The 15,919-nt window shown below is 37.3% G+C and overlaps 1 protein-coding gene across 3 annotated transcripts in view; it reads right to left on the bottom strand.

The window, feature by feature from the left end:
* The window catches only part of mcf2la (mcf.2 cell line derived transforming sequence-like a), a 60,516-nt gene that overhangs the window by 23,551 nt on the left and 21,046 nt on the right, over window positions 1-15,919 (bottom strand). For all 3 annotated transcript variants that reach the window (XM_059327841.1, XM_059327844.1, XM_059327843.1), the window contains exons 2-4: window positions 9,605-9,688; window positions 7,635-7,749; window positions 3,984-4,074 (exon numbers count right to left, since the gene is read on the bottom strand). In XM_059327841.1, the coding sequence (XP_059183824.1) occupies window positions 3,984-4,074; window positions 7,635-7,749; window positions 9,605-9,688 (290 nt within the window). The remainder of the gene's footprint in view (window positions 1-3,983; window positions 4,075-7,634; window positions 7,750-9,604; window positions 9,689-15,919) is intronic.

The following is a 15,919-nucleotide window of genomic DNA, read 5'->3' as shown; positions in this document are numbered from 1 at the left end:
CCCTCAATCACAAAGACGGGCTGCAACAGAGACGATGGTGTCTCATCATGATTTGACTGCAGAAGCATGTGGATTCACCCGGTTTGTCCTCATTTCATTCCTGCATTTGGATGCTGGATGCTTGTTGAATGGAAGCCTGTTGTTGAAATCCATGAAACTTGAACAAACAAGCACATATGTTGCTTCTTTCATGAGACTAAAAACTGCAGGTGAGCTTTACTAATCTGTGGCTTTACATGACAATACTGCCCACTCGTCACTTCTTCGTGCAAGGCAGCAAATGGCAGCGGGCGACCTTGAACAGCCTTGATGAGCAGAGCGCCTCACGGGAAGACGGACGACATTCTTTCTGCAGTAAGTGTTGGATGTTGGCTAGTGGACAAAGCAGCTGTTGTCCAAGAAAGACATCTACCGCGGGGGACTGAAGCGAAGGGACTGAGGAAGGAGAGACTGACCACCTGCTCCTCCTGCCTGCAGGTCAGCTTATAATGCTGCTGCTGCCTGCTTTCATCATTCTGCTCCTCCGACATGAAGCCTGAACAAAGTCTTTTTGAATGGGGTTTATATATAAAGAGGATATACAGATTTATGCTCATTTTCAGGTTCATACTTGGGTTTTACTACACTGTAAAAAAAAAAAGAAAAAGTAAAAAGTAAAAAAAAAACCCAAAACGAATAAAAGTCTGGCAGCAGAAGTTACCAAACATTTACCATTAATTAACAATAAATTACAGATAATTTACAGATGATTTCTTTAAAAATGTGGACAATATACAATAAATATCTGTATAGGTAAAAAAAAATGTATATTTTTCAATATTTTAATATTTAATATGATGCTGTGTTGTTGCCAGACTTTTTACTATTTATCTAACATAATTTTATTGTTAAAATAACAAAAAGAAAAAAACTTAAAAGCAGCAAAAGTTATTATTTTAAGTTATTTTACAGATAATTGATTTAAAAAATACAGAAAATATCTGTATTTAAATAAAAATATATCTTAAGAATAAAAATGTTACTGTATAAAACCGAAAAATTATAAAATGTCTGTCTTACCGTCAAATAACAGTATATCTGCATGTATCTGTAGAATTATATAGTATAATTTTTTAAACCATTTGACATAAAGTTGCCTTAATTTTACATTGAGCAATATGTTGTGTGTATATTTATATATTTTTTTCATTGAATTCACTGTAATTTAACATTCAAGACAATTAAACAATTGAATAATACTGTAAAAAAAGAAAACTATTTTGTCCAATTTTAATAATTTACAGGTTTAAAAGTTGATTTTTTGCAATATATTGTAATATAGTTTTTTTGCAATAAAAATAATTTACTTTTCTATGGCATTCGCACTCAATGCAGCATTAATTTGCTTGAGAACGTGAAGAATGAAATTACATAAAAACGGCACTTGTATGTTGGTGTAATCCTGCTGTTAGGACTAAATCAGGACTTGACTTTGCTGAGAAAAGTCCAGATTTAAGAAGCTTTTGTTACCTGAATCTACTGGGAGGAGGTCTATACAATTCCCATACACATGATCCTACTAGAGTGTGATTTGTTTAGGTTGTTTTTGTCATCTGCATGAAATATTTTGTGTTGCTCACACTGTAATTGTGCAGCCAGGTGCAGCCTTGTGGCATTAATACTGAGATATTAGCAGACTTACTGTCAACATCAATATTATGATCCTCTCACCTGCAAGCAGATCAGCCGTAAAAGTGTCAAAAGCTTTACAGCGTCAGATTGAAAGCTGTTGAAATGACTTCCACCATGATCATCAAACTATATTCTTAACATTGAGCAATAAGTGCTGTGTGTAAAGGGAGGGAGAAGAAGACTCCAAGGAGGTGAAAGGTGGGAGAAAGTAGGACAGAGAAGTAAAGCAATAGAGGAAAAAAGAGGAGTGAGCTAATTCTTGTCTAATCTGTCTAAGAACTTTCTGTTTTTAGTTCATGAAAACGTTTTAGCCGCATAAAAATGTTCTGCTCAGTGTCCAGCCGTCCCTCTAAGGATTAAGCTTTTTTTTTTTTAATTTATTCCAGTTTGTACTTTTTTGTTGTTTGTTTTCTTTAAACAAACGCCAAAAAGATACCTTTTGTTGTAGAAAGAAACAATAAAAACAGGCATTATAGTCAGTATTTGAATGTTCCGACTATCCTTGAACACACCATAGGTTACAAAAGTTTCTGTAAAAAAAAAAAAAAGTGAAAAAAAACAAAGCTTAAAACTGTGACATTTCTATCAGAGTCCCTTCATTCTACACGTCTCATTTAAAATATGTCCAAAAATAAATAATTTGTAATAACCAGATCCTGTTAAAAACATTAAATTCTGCTCCTCAGAGACACTGTGAAGACATGATTGATTCTGCTGAGACCAACAGTCAAGTGACAAATATTCACTGAAAACCTGTTTACACAGAGCAGAGAGGAGAGGACAGGAGAGGCTGTTTACACAGAGCTGAGAGGAGAGGACAGGAGAGGCTGTAAAAATGCAAATAGCTCAATATGTTTAGCATGTGGATACCTAATGGTATTTCATGACACTTGGAAAAATGTTGTATCTTTAAATCCCATTTTCTTCTAATAATAATAAAAAAAATCTTAGAAATTAAACTTTTTTTATGCACAAAAGACATGTTTGAGTTATTCCCCCTTCGAGCCATGATTGTGCTGATTCCACAGAGCTGCAGGTCTATAGATTGATATAGATTTAAACATTGCAGTGAAATACAGGACCACAGTGAGTAAAATGAGGGAGCTAAACTTGTTGTTTTTTTATGGACCGCACAATTTGCCGGTAACTTCACATTTCTCGTCTGCAAAAACCAAGATAGCCCGTGAACAAAAGAACTCTGGTTTATTGTTTGGTGAAGCTATTGGTTTCCTGCTATCAGGACCAGCGGTGTCCCCTCAAGGACGTGGACTTGGCCGATAGACTGGAATGAGATAACAGACCTAATGGTCCATTGTGTGCAGATGTTTGTGTGTTCATGTTAAACTGACTTGGTGGGAGTCGTTATGAAGCTTCATGATGACTTATTGTTACACTGGGGATAGTTTCTTAGTAATACCAAGGAAAGACCATTGGATTTGATTATAATCAGTGTCCAATTAGCATATATTAGCATACATCTGCATACATTAAACATGCTGAGCGGTGTAATACAAGACGAGCATCTTGACAACAGATGTGGAGGGTGTGGTGAGGCTGGTTAATCATGATTTTAAACTAAAAAAGGGGGGTCGATCAGGCAGTGGAGAGTCTGGAAACCTCACCTCACCTCATGACCAATTATTCATATGTGGAGCCTCAGAGAGCAGCGATAAGTAACTTTGATTCTCAAGTCTGACTGATGCTAATCCTCGGCCTCTCTGCTGTTTTTCTCATTCTCTCTCCTCTCTTTTAAACAGTCCCTGGATCCCTGCTCGTTCACACTCATACTGCGACTTCAGCTCATCTCGGAGAGAAGACGTGAAAGTTTCAACACTGTCCAAGAAGTAGGCTAGTAGGTTAATGGCACAATTACAGAATCAGTTTATTGCCGCACACAGTTTGGACTTTCTGTGTCGCACAAACACACACTGTGTTCACACGTTGAGAGAATCCACCACCCACTCCAGCATAACACACTATTTTTATCTCGCCTCCTGCTCAACTTCCTTTCAACATCAGAAAGGAAAAAAAACCCAGTCCTAATTGTCAGTACATGTGCTGCCTATACAAATACCAAAACAGCCATTAGTCTAAGTGGTGACAAACCAAATTATACACACAAATAGCTGACAACAGCAGCCACAGATCCATGTTTAAACACGTGGAGAGCAGCGCACACTCACCAAAACAGCCATTTGTAGTCATCAGAGGTACTTTATCAGCACATGATGCACACAAACAGACTGATCCAGTGCACACACACAGAAGACAGGCTCACAGACACACACATGTACACACACAGAGGGTCTTACTGCGATGCGGTGCAGGGTGGCCCTGACGGCGGCCCATCGGTCCAGTCGTCTGTCGATGACCAGGATGAAACCCACTCCTGATGCTGCAACGCTGCAGGACACAAACACACACGCTTATTAACTGGGAAAACACTTTCTAAGTGTCTGTCTGTGTGTGTGTGTGGTGTGTGTGTGTGTGTGTGTGTGTGTGTGTACCAGGTTAATGGAGAGTATTTACACTCGCTGCTGTATAAGCAGTAGAAATAAGTAAGTAAAAAAAATCAAGATAAAAAGTTTTCCATACTAAATATACCACAACAATATAAAATACAAATGTGACAAGTCTTAAGTAAATAGAGATATGTACAAATAGAAATAAATATATTAATATGGTAAATATATATACAATTTAAATATGGAAATATAGAAATAATTTGAAGTAAATAGAGATATGTACAAATAGAAATAAAACAGAAATATGCCAATATAAAAAAATGAAGTAAATAAAGATACAGACAAATATAAATAAAATATAAATATGGAAATATGGTTTAAAAAAGTACAAGTAGAAAAAAATAGAAATATGGAAATGTTGAAATAGTTTTCACGTAAATACAGATATGTACAAATAGATAATAGATATCTTATTCTATAGATAATAGAATAAATATGGAAATATAAAAATGAAAAATAAATAAAGACATGTACAAAGAGAATTTATTTCTATATTTCTATTTTTAACTAATAGATATCCTTATGAAATGTCCCCAGTTGAGAAAAACATGAAAACAATTATACATATATATACATTAAAACAATTATATATATAAAATATTAAATATGTGCTAATTTGCAAACATTTTCCTGAACATTGGATAAAGCTTGTTTCATTTTGTTTTAGTAGGGATTTCACATATCCACATATTTCTTAGAATACTGTCCACAGGCTTAAAAACAAATCTATTTTCGTCATGTTTTGAGGAAGAAAGTGTTCTATGAATCAGGCTATGAATTATATATGAACAAAGCCTTCAGTAAAATCCTTCAGGATATAGAAGTGAATGAAACTGGAGGGTTTCTTGTCTGTAAGTGCTACTGAAGTGGAGTTCACTGCTCAAAATAATTCAGGGAAAACAAATATATATTTATGGTAAAATTGTATTTATTTTACAAGAGGCTACAGTCTTATCTCTAAATATGCAAATGAGGCATTATCTAATGTAAACTTTTGGTGAATTTAGGAGAAATCTTCAGATGCAAAAAGGCAAAGTGAGGTAAAATAATCTTTCTTTCCACTACTCTGAAAGAAGAAGTTATGGAAGCAAACTAATCCAAAATCTCAAAATTAAGTGCATAAATAAATAATATTTTTGCCTTAAGTGTCTCGCCTTAAGTCAGGGTCAGGATCTGCCCAGACATAATATTAAATATAAAAAATTATACAAATTTATGGTGTATAAATCGGAGAACTAAAAAAGGCAGAAATGAAACATAAAAAATATAAATGTAAGTTAACCAATATTATAAAATTATATAAAATAAAATATATAAAAATAATAAAAATGGTGGTGGATGAAACAGAGAACTAAAGAGGCAGAAAAATAAAATATGAAAAATAAGTTAACCAATATTATAAAAAAAACATATAAAGTAAAATATATAAAATAATAAAAATGGTGGTGGATAAAAGAGAAAAACTAAAAATAAGTTAAACAATATAAAAATAATATAAAATAAAATATATAAAATAATATGATGGTGGATAAAACAGAAAAAAATAATAATAAGTTAACCAATATAATAAAAATAATATATAATAAAATATCTAAAATCGTAAAAATGATGGTGGATAAAACATCTAAAAGAGAACCAATATTATAAAGACAAGCAAAAGAAGATTATTATAATAAAATATTAGTTGACAACAAAAATAATATTAAAAGGTATATGGCACATAATAAACAGTGTTATAAGCAATGCTTCTAGCCAAGAAAGTATTTTAGTGGTAAATACAAGGAAAATTATATATTTATATATATTTTGGTGTAAATGTTGGACCTGTTCTAGCAGGAAAAAATCTCTGATCCGGTGCCCTCTACAGAAAGATATGAATATAAAGATTAATAATAATGATGGTGATCTGGATTAAAAAGCAGTACTTTGTACCACCTGTGTGTCCGAGTGATCATCTGTCATAATGATGATGATGATGATGATGAGAGAGCCTTGTGATTGCCATGGCAGCCTTGGCTCTGCATTAATGTATGTGTATGTGCCATTCATTCCACAGGCAGAGCCATATGTAGCAACCTCATTAAGCTAATGTGTGTGTGTCAGTATGTGTGTGATGCAGTATTTCCCTGCAAACGTCCTACTGCATCCTAAACACTCGAGTAAAACGGGTTGAAGCACAACACACACACACACACACACACACACACACACACTGTGAGGACAACATAGGAATACTGCTGAGTTGGTCCATCTGTGCGTCATAATTAGCCAATTTTCATCATCACATAGAGACATATGAAGGAAATGTACACTACCGAGTGGAAGCTGCAACATGAAATCCTCAATCCATCTCTACTGGGAAAAAATATTCAAACCACATGAATGAAGCCGGCTGGAAATCTGAAGAAAATATCCCACAACAAAAGAAAAATCCTCAATATTCCACTGTTAGATTCCAGCAATAATCCAATTCTCCTCAATTCTTCCCTTTCCCGCTGCTGTCAGTGTTTAATTCCTGCATCCACAATCATCTGTTTGCGGCTCGGCGGATGCAAAGAGGTGACATCCTTAAAGAGCATCTCCCTCCTCCTTTTTCTTTTCCCTTCTCTCTCTCCGCTCCTCCACCACCTGCCTCCCACCCTCGGGCCAATTAAAAGCAAGCCCGGCATCTTGCTGTTTTCCCACAGCCAATCAGAGCGCAGAGTGCAGCCGATTGGCAGCAGGGTGCAAATAGCTGGTGGGGAGAAGGGGAGGGGACTCAGAGGAGAGAGGAGAGAGAGGTGGAGGGGGGGTGGGATATGAAAGGTGATGAGGCACAAAAAAAAAAAGGAAAAAAAAAAGGCGGCCATGACACACACAAGTACATTTGTATATATAGAGATAAATGCATGTCCTTCTTTTCTCCTCCCCTTGATTATGTTTGTGTATGCATGACTGTGTGGGTGTGTGTGTGTGTGTGTGTGTGTGAGATGGGAGTGCAGCGCTCAGCAGAAAAGGAAAGGTGAAAGAAAGGGAGGGGAAGGAGGAAGGAGGAGGGACGGAGAGAATGAAGGAGGAGAAAGGACACAGAGAACATCTGAATTTAATTCAATTAGCAGAAAACATTGTGTTACATTTAACCACATTAACCTTTATTTCAGGGTTGGAAGCTTATTTAAAAAAATAATAATTATAGATTAAAATAATCAGATTGTACATGGGAGGCTTATTTTGTTTCTGTAAGTCATATTTTTATTTTCTGCATCTTCCAATCTATGTAAAATCTTTTCCTTTATTCCTTCCTTTTGTGCTTTTCTTAGAGGCAGGCCTTTGGTGTTGTGCTGCCATCTGCTGGCTCTTTGTGGTATTGCACCTTCACAAATTGGCCCGGCTCCCTTCATACTGTTTGTTTGTTGTCAATCCGAATCAATCTGTGGTAAATATGGTATGTGCACCGACCTGGGGATGCTGCTGAGGTAGCTGAGGACATTCTGGACCTCCTCCTCCTCCAGCTCGCTGAAATCGGGGTATTCTGGGAAGAAGATGATGGGGTTGCCGTTCATCCCGCGGCCCCCTGCAGACACAGAGGTCAGGCAGACAGGAACAGGTCAGAGTGCAACTCATGTAAAATGCAGTGAAACATGATGAAGAAAACTCATTATAAAGGTGAGACACTACAGGTTTTTCTCCCATAACATCTCCCTCTTTCAGAATAGTGGGGAAAAAACATCCAAAACAAACATTTCAGTGTTCATGTTGTGTTCTATTGCAGCATGTAATACTGTGAACGTCGTCTAAACCTTGTCATCATCACAGCCATTGTTACAAAGCTCCCACTCTCTTGCACGATATTATGTGTTTCACATGTTCCATATTGTTGTTGCTGTGAATGAGAGTCAATATTTTGTCTCCAAATATGAAATCTTTAAAGGCTGTTTTCTCAAAATGTGTTTTTCTCATGCTCTGAGCCATAAATCACAACTTCAGCTCCACTTACAGACACCAAACTTACGATATTCTGAAGGTTTTTGCAGAAGAGTTTGTCGACATATAATTCATACCCTGATTTATAGAACATTTTGTTCCTAAAAACATGACGAAAATTGACTTTTTTTTATGGATTTTGACAGTATTTTCTGATTTATTAAACGATAAAAGGAGATATCCCAATTCCCTCTAGTAAAAAACTTTGAATGATATATATTAACAAAATAAAATAGTAACTGACTTTTGCTTTATCCAATGTCCAGATTTATGTCCTGGAAATATATGCAAATTAGTGCATATTTAATGAGCGCATGCCTCATTTGCATATGTAAACCAAACATTTTAGGAAACATGTAATGCAAAAAAATATTCTCTTAATGTGAATAACAAACTGGGGAAGTTTCATGGTGATATTTAAAAGTTTAAAAAAAATTCTCTATCCACCAGTAGTGTCTAAATTGCATGGATAAAAAACAACAACACATACTTTCCACGAGAACTTTAGAGAAATGAGAAACATATGACTGTACCACACACACACACACACACACACAAACACACACACACACACACACACACACACGGCCCTCTCTTTCATCTGTGGGTCAAGTTGCAAAGCAGATCTTCGCTGTGATGAATAATTTACATGTCGTCACTGGCCAGGCGTTATCGTCACAGTAACCCAACACTGGGCCCAGAGTGTGTGTTTCTGTGTGCAACAGTGCATATGTTTGTTGTGCATATAGGTGATTTGTGTGAAAATTTTAATATAAAAAAATATAAACAGAAATAACTTTCAGTGATGCTACTCCAAAATTGCACCTGTAAGTGTTCTGCTATTTGCATTTTTACAAATTTCAGTGAATATTTGTCACGTGACCGTTCATCTCAGCAGAATCAATCATGGCTTGACAGTTTCACAGAGGAGCGCCGAATTTTATGTTTTCATCAAGATCTACTTATTTCAAAGGGTTTATTTTTGGTGATGATTTAAATGAGACATGTAGAATAAATTGACTGAATCTATGAGACATTCAAGGACTGTTGGAAAGTTCAAATTCTAACAATAGTGTCTTTTTTTACAGTATCTTTCTACAATAAATGGTGTAGTTTTGATTATCTTTTATAGAATTTAAAGAAAACCTTTTGCTTTTTACTTTTGGTGGGGTTCAGAGGATGTGGAGGAGTGTTTTCAGCAAATTATACTTTAAGTAAAATTATGTACATTGCAGCTTTATTAGCTTTATTAACTATTAAGATTTATTAACTATTAAGTATGTTTTGCATCTTACTACTGAAGATACAAGACGCACTGCCGGGTGATTTAATCTAGAGCAATCAATAGCAATTAGGTTGTTTAATTTGCTTGAATTCAGCATTTCTCACAAGCAAATTATCCCTCAGTCCTGCATGAGATTACACAGAGTTGCATTTGAACTGACCTGGCAGGATGGCGAACTGTTTCTGGAGTTCAGAGCCGATTTCTGCAGCACACAGAGGACCATCCTCTCTGTGCACGATGTCATCTGAAGAGAAAGAGAAAGACATGGAGATATAGTTATTATAACGTCTCCACACACAAAACACATTCCTATCATCACCCTGGAAAGCTGGCGGACGTGTTGGAAGTTATCAGCTCTTTGTAGTTGCAGACAGCTGTTGTGCTGAGGAGACACGCTGACCGTTACAAATGCAACAAACGGGATCAGATGACAAAAACACAGAGGAAAGTTAAATTCATTCTGTGGGGAGCATCGTGGCTCATTAACCACGCTGGAATATGAAGGCAACAATCCAGTGTGAAACATTTTGGTCTTTTGAGCCAACAGATGATCTCTTTACTACAGATACATGTCAGTCAAATAAGTCTTTATAATAGAAACTTTTTGGCCGTTTTAGGGTGTTTTTTGTTTTTTTTTCACTTTACTCACTATGGCCTTGAATTGTGCTGCAGCTCTATTGATTCAGCACAATCATGGCTAGAAGTGGAGACAACTCAAAAATCTCTTTTGGGCAGAAAAACAGTTGTAATGAAATGAAAAAAGGAAAACTCAAGTTGAATTTCTCTGGTAAATTAATTTAATTATTGCCCACAAGTGTCATGAATATTGGAAAAGAAAATTGGGTCTCCACATGCTATACAAATTTAACTAATTGCTTTTTTACAGCCTCTACTTCAGCCTCTCCTGTCCTCTCCTCTCAGCTCTGTGTAAACAGATTTTCAGTGAATATTTGTCACATGACCGTTCGTCTTTGTAGAAACAATAATGGCTTCACAATGTCACTGAGGAGGAGAATTTAATGTTTTAACAGGACCTGGTTAGTGCAAACGCTTTACTTTTTAAATGAGACATTGAGAAAAATCACTATTATAAGCTTTGTTTTGGAAACTCTTGTAACCTCTGAGTTGTTTGATGATGATGCCTGTTTTTACAATTTCTTTCAACAATAAATAGTATATTTTTTTGCTATCCTTTCAAGAAAATGGTTTTCTTTTTACTTTTGTTGAGGTTCAGAGGTTAATGATTATTGGACCACAAATGAAACAAGAATTAGACTGAGTAAAACTGTGCATTATCAGCAAAATATACTTTTGGCAAAATTATGTATATTGCAGTAAAATTGCACCAGTCAGTGTTTTGCACAAACAAAAAACACTTCTTCTGTGCTCATGATCTGACATTTTGATCCTCAATATAATCGATGCACTTTATACACTTTTATGCTGATGCTTACAAATTGGTGCATAAAGAGCACAAACTGGTGCAAAGAAAAATCTCCAGAATGCAGGAAATTAAGTGTCAGACACTCAAAATCTTCCCAGGAAGGGAAGATGTCTATTACCCCACTGTCTATTCATTTTCAGCATTTTATCAACATGATGATGGTCACATTCAGTCTGGCTAATTAACCTTTTTTACACGTATAGGCGCTTGAGCTGAAAACAAAGGAAAGAGGCCAGGGAGGAGGAGGAAAGGAGGACATGTGGAAATAAAGAAGAACTCGCGGAGAAGATCTAGGGAGGAGAAAGGGAGGAGAGGGGAGAAAGCGAGGTAAACAGCATTTGGATTTCCTCCTCTCGCCGGCCAAGCTGGATTACACTAATCCCATTTAGCCCCATGAGCCATGTAGTCACAGAGAAATATAGAGATAGAGAAAAAACACACTCTCCACCAATCATGTGTTTACCATGTGTGACCCATGTACGCCAAACACAAGGACGAGAACTGTTAATTGTGCACAATCGTGCATCTGTGAATGAAAACTGTAATGTTTCTGTCATGACAGCGTGTGTAAAGGAGCATCACTGTGAAGTGTATGTGTGTGTTTGGGAGTATAGACAAAGGCTGGCACTCAGAGGGGTGTGAGGGAAGTGTGGCAAGGTTTCCCAGCAGTATGGCAGGGCTGGCACTGAGAGGCAGCCACTACTATCTAAGTGCAAACTGAGCAAACTGTTCATATTGGAGCAAAGAGCCACGGGAGCAGCAGAGTTTTCATGGATCATGCAACTAGCACAAGGATGGGCAACTTAAATGCTGGAGGGGGCCACATACAGGACCATGCACTTAACCAGATGTGATGAAACTGCAATTTTAAATATATTTACAGTGCAGTAACTTAAATGCATGTATAACGTGCTATCGTGCTATCAGTTATTGGAATAATTGCCCACTGAATATACGTGAACTGAATAGTAAAGTATTTTTTAATTATTACTTGAGAATGCACTATTTAAATTTGTGAGTAGTGAATTAACATATGTACTGTATGAAAGTGAGAATTAATGTAATATATATGAATGTAATAACTTATTCAGAATTATTTCTGATGACATATACAATAATGTCTACAATGTTTAATTGTTAAGTGATTTTTGTTTTGTCTTGTGGACCCCAGGAAGACTAGCTCGTCCCACTTTTGGTGACAGCTAATGGGGATCTTTTTAACAATAAACAATAACAGTATAAATAGGAATACAAAAGGTTTGAAGCAAATACAAATAACCACTTACTGTGATTCCTTTTTTTTTTCCAGTGCAAGAACAGCAGACCAACATTAATTTCAAGAAGTATTTTTGTGCATTTTTACATTGCACTTTTAAGATTTCATGCTCAAATGCATGTAGTTGTACTGAGGGCCACTTCAAGTGAGTTTGTGGGCCGTATGTGGCCCCCGGGCCTCCAGTTTCCCATCCCTGAACTAGCATCTTCCCTCATAACTATTTTTGCAAGAGCTGTAGGGAGGACAGGAGCTCCATATGATGAAGAAACCCGCCAGATTAAGAGCTTAGATCCTCAGTAATGCTACATACAGTGTGTCAGCGCACCGTCGGCTAGACAGTGACTCACAGCACATACTGCAGCTCTCATGGCTCATGTGTAGTCCACAATGAGCAGCAAACAGCTGTTTGTCATTAAACAGTCAACCCAAATTACATGTAGTTGTGGTCAAGCAGGAATCTAATATACTGGAGGTGAACAACACTGGCTGGCAGACACACAGAGAGAGAGAGAGAGAGAGTAATGATGCCAGTAAGGCACTGGGCATGTTCCTGATATCAGGGGATTACATTAAGATGACACATCAGTGACTCAGGAGTCATCAAGCTTCTGTCAACATATATATATATATATATATACAAGGACACCCTGGAGAAAATATTGCACTTACAGAAGTCCACGTCATCACACCTTTCCAGTTCAGTGCAGCATTTCGTTGTGCACCTCAACAAATACCTGCACTGCAGGTTTCTACTTCTCTATTCGGGAAATATTTTATTTGTACGGGGCCAAGCTTTTTGGAGAATACTGCAACAAACAATGCATTGAGCATAAACACCTCTCACAAGTGTGTAAACAAAACAGGAGTATTTCCCAAATGATCAACCCCGACTGGTTGAGATCAGGAGATCACCACGTCTTCACACAGTAACTAAACCTTGTAATGGTAATGGTTTAGGAAAAACATCATAGGTTTAGGTTGAAATAGGTGTGTTTCAACCCTATAGCAATTTTTCCGATAGCCTTTTGTAGAGAATTGGGGTTGTGCGTAGTGGTTTTTGAGGGGGAGATAGCAGGTCAACAATAAATGCTGGGAATCTGATGTTAAATTTGAGATGCAGCGATGTGTGTCCAGTTGTTCTGGTAAAAAATCCAAAGTAAAAATGACTCAATTAATCAGTTTATTAATTATTTAACCTATTAATATGTATAAGTGTTCAGAGCATTTATATTCTTCTTTCTGAAGTCTATCCTCATGCTCAACTACAAGCTGTTGCAGCAATTTGTGGGTTTATACCATTAATTACATAGAGTTGGTGCTGAAGTAGGCCGTCTTTTAATATCAAGAATGGATAAAAATGGTCAAAAAACCCTTTATAAAAAAAACCCTGTAGCTATACATCTTCTGAATGCTCGAGGTCTCTATTGTGCTTGTCACAGCAGCTCTGTTTGTACAAATAACCTATTGTGTTAACGCACATTTTTATTGCCTCCGAAAGAAGAGAAGAGATGCAGCAGGGACAGAAGGAAGGAAGGAATTGATTGATTAGCGAAAAAAGTAACAAATCACAATACAAAAGTAGGAAAGAAGAGGGGAAGAGTTAAGTCTCAGAGAGGGAATTTTAAGCAGGAAACTGTCTAGAGAGGTGGTTAATGTGGCTCTAATGCAGGTCCACTTTAATAGACTTTAACAGACCACAGAGCTTTCAGCAAAGTCTGTAATTTAGCCCAAAACAACAACTGCGCCATAATTAGCAGAAAGCAGGAAGAGATGGGAACGGAGGATGTGAACAGCTCTATAAAAATACACAATGGATAAAAGAGCCAAGGTAATGTTTGAGAAACGCTCAGATGTTCAGACTGTGTGTGAGCAAGTGTGTTGTCAGATGTCTGGGTGTGTGTTTCAGTGTGTCGTCGGGCCAGCTGTCAGTTCAGTGTGTCAGGCAGTAAGCCGGGGTTAAGACCCAAACTCTGGAGCGCAGCCAGACATGTGCAGCGATCTCTGGCTCTACTGTATCTGCATGTGTGTGTGTGTGTGTGTGTGTGTGTGTGTGTGTGTGTGTGTGTGTGTCTTTTCGCCACAGAATCACAATGTCATAATCCAGAGTGGGCCTCTGTATCTGTTGGTAATCACCATTTACAAACCATTACAACACTCGTGATGTGATAACGTGTGCAACGGGAATTACAGCCCTTAGTTAAATTAAATGAACTCTTTTTAGTTGTAAATATCCAATACATTAATTTGCATATATGTAACTTTCTGTCACTAAGATCTCCATTGTAATTATAACAAAAGACAGTTTCAATATGATGTAGCTGCAGCCTGTAAGACTTGTAGCCATCTTCTCCTGCGTCTGATTCTCTCAGTGTTCATCATTCAGGTTTTTTACTAGAAGCAGAATTATCCACAGAGGTCCCTTCTTCTTCTAAACAATCAAAGCAGCTGATTAAAACTGGTAGAAACACTGAATAAAGCAGTTTCATGTTTAAATTCAGTGTTTCTTCTATGTTGTTTGGCAGAGAGGCTGCAAGCTGAACTGCCACTAACACTTACTCAGCTTGTTCCTCTGTTAACCCAGACATTTGATGACGAAAATCCTATATCCAGTTAAAATATCCAGTTGCAAATTATCCAATTTTATCGTAAAAATTTGGCGAAAAAACATTACCTTGAATTTTTAGATTTTCTGGGTGCGAAAAGGATGGAAACGACAGATTGAGTTATTTTTAGATATTTAGATATTTTAATGTGAGAAAAGTTGCATATTATACCTTTAACTTCTGGGATTTTATGGTATATACACATATGTATATATCATTGGGGAAAAAAACAGCATTTTCTAGAAGTTGAAACAGAACCATGCCTATAGAGGTGAATGGTGCCGACATATCAGACATTCAGGCGTCAGGCAGCTTTTCACTGCTGCTGAAACTCTAAAAACTCCCTGCTTTGTCCTCGGTCGAATGAATGAAATTAAAGTATAGCAGCAAGTGAACCCCTTTACCCACTAAACAACACACACACACACACACACACACACACACACACACACACACACACACACACACACACACACACACACACTGGAAGTGGGGCAATGCAGCCAAACACAAATAGTGATTATGGGGGGCCTAGAAAGAATGTCCCTCCGCCTCCTTGTCCCCTCCCCCCCCGGCCCTGACACCCCTTCACTATTTCATTCATCCTTTTTCTCAGGGGCTTAGCTGAGGGGCAAACTGATACATAACCCAGCTATCTGCCCATGACGACTAAATATCACACGTTTTACAGCTTTATCTGCATTTCAATCGAGCAGTTAAACTTACTTTCAAGTCAAAGTTGCTCTTAATGATATAGCAGATATCGCATGTTTTATTTATATTTCCAGGACATAAATGTGACAAGAAAACACCAACTGACTCACACAGATTCTCGAGTGTCTCCAGCAGAATGCCTGTTTGTGTGAGAGAGGATTTAGAGAGGTGAAAAGATGGAAGAGGAGGAGGAGGAGGAGGAGGAGGAGGAGGGGGAATGAGGCAGTCGGAAAATAGAGCGTGGAGGTGCTCTTGTCTCAAAAGGATGAAATGGAGGACAGGGTTTCTTTACACATGCCTACATATTTAATGTGTTGGCCTGGTGCTAGCTGATACTGCCAATGTGCTTTCTCTGTGGTCGGGGGTCAACAGCAGTACCACACTCTACTGTAAAATCCATACAGCCAGTATACAAGATACAAGACGGTGGTCTCTTTT

The sequence above is a fragment of the Centropristis striata genome, chromosome 24 (assembly GCF_030273125.1).
Source record: "Centropristis striata isolate RG_2023a ecotype Rhode Island chromosome 24, C.striata_1.0, whole genome shotgun sequence".
Taxonomy (NCBI): domain Eukaryota; kingdom Metazoa; phylum Chordata; class Actinopteri; order Perciformes; family Serranidae; genus Centropristis; species Centropristis striata.
Note: the sequence above shows the minus strand (reverse complement) of the source record. Positions and strands in the feature narration are given on the sequence as shown.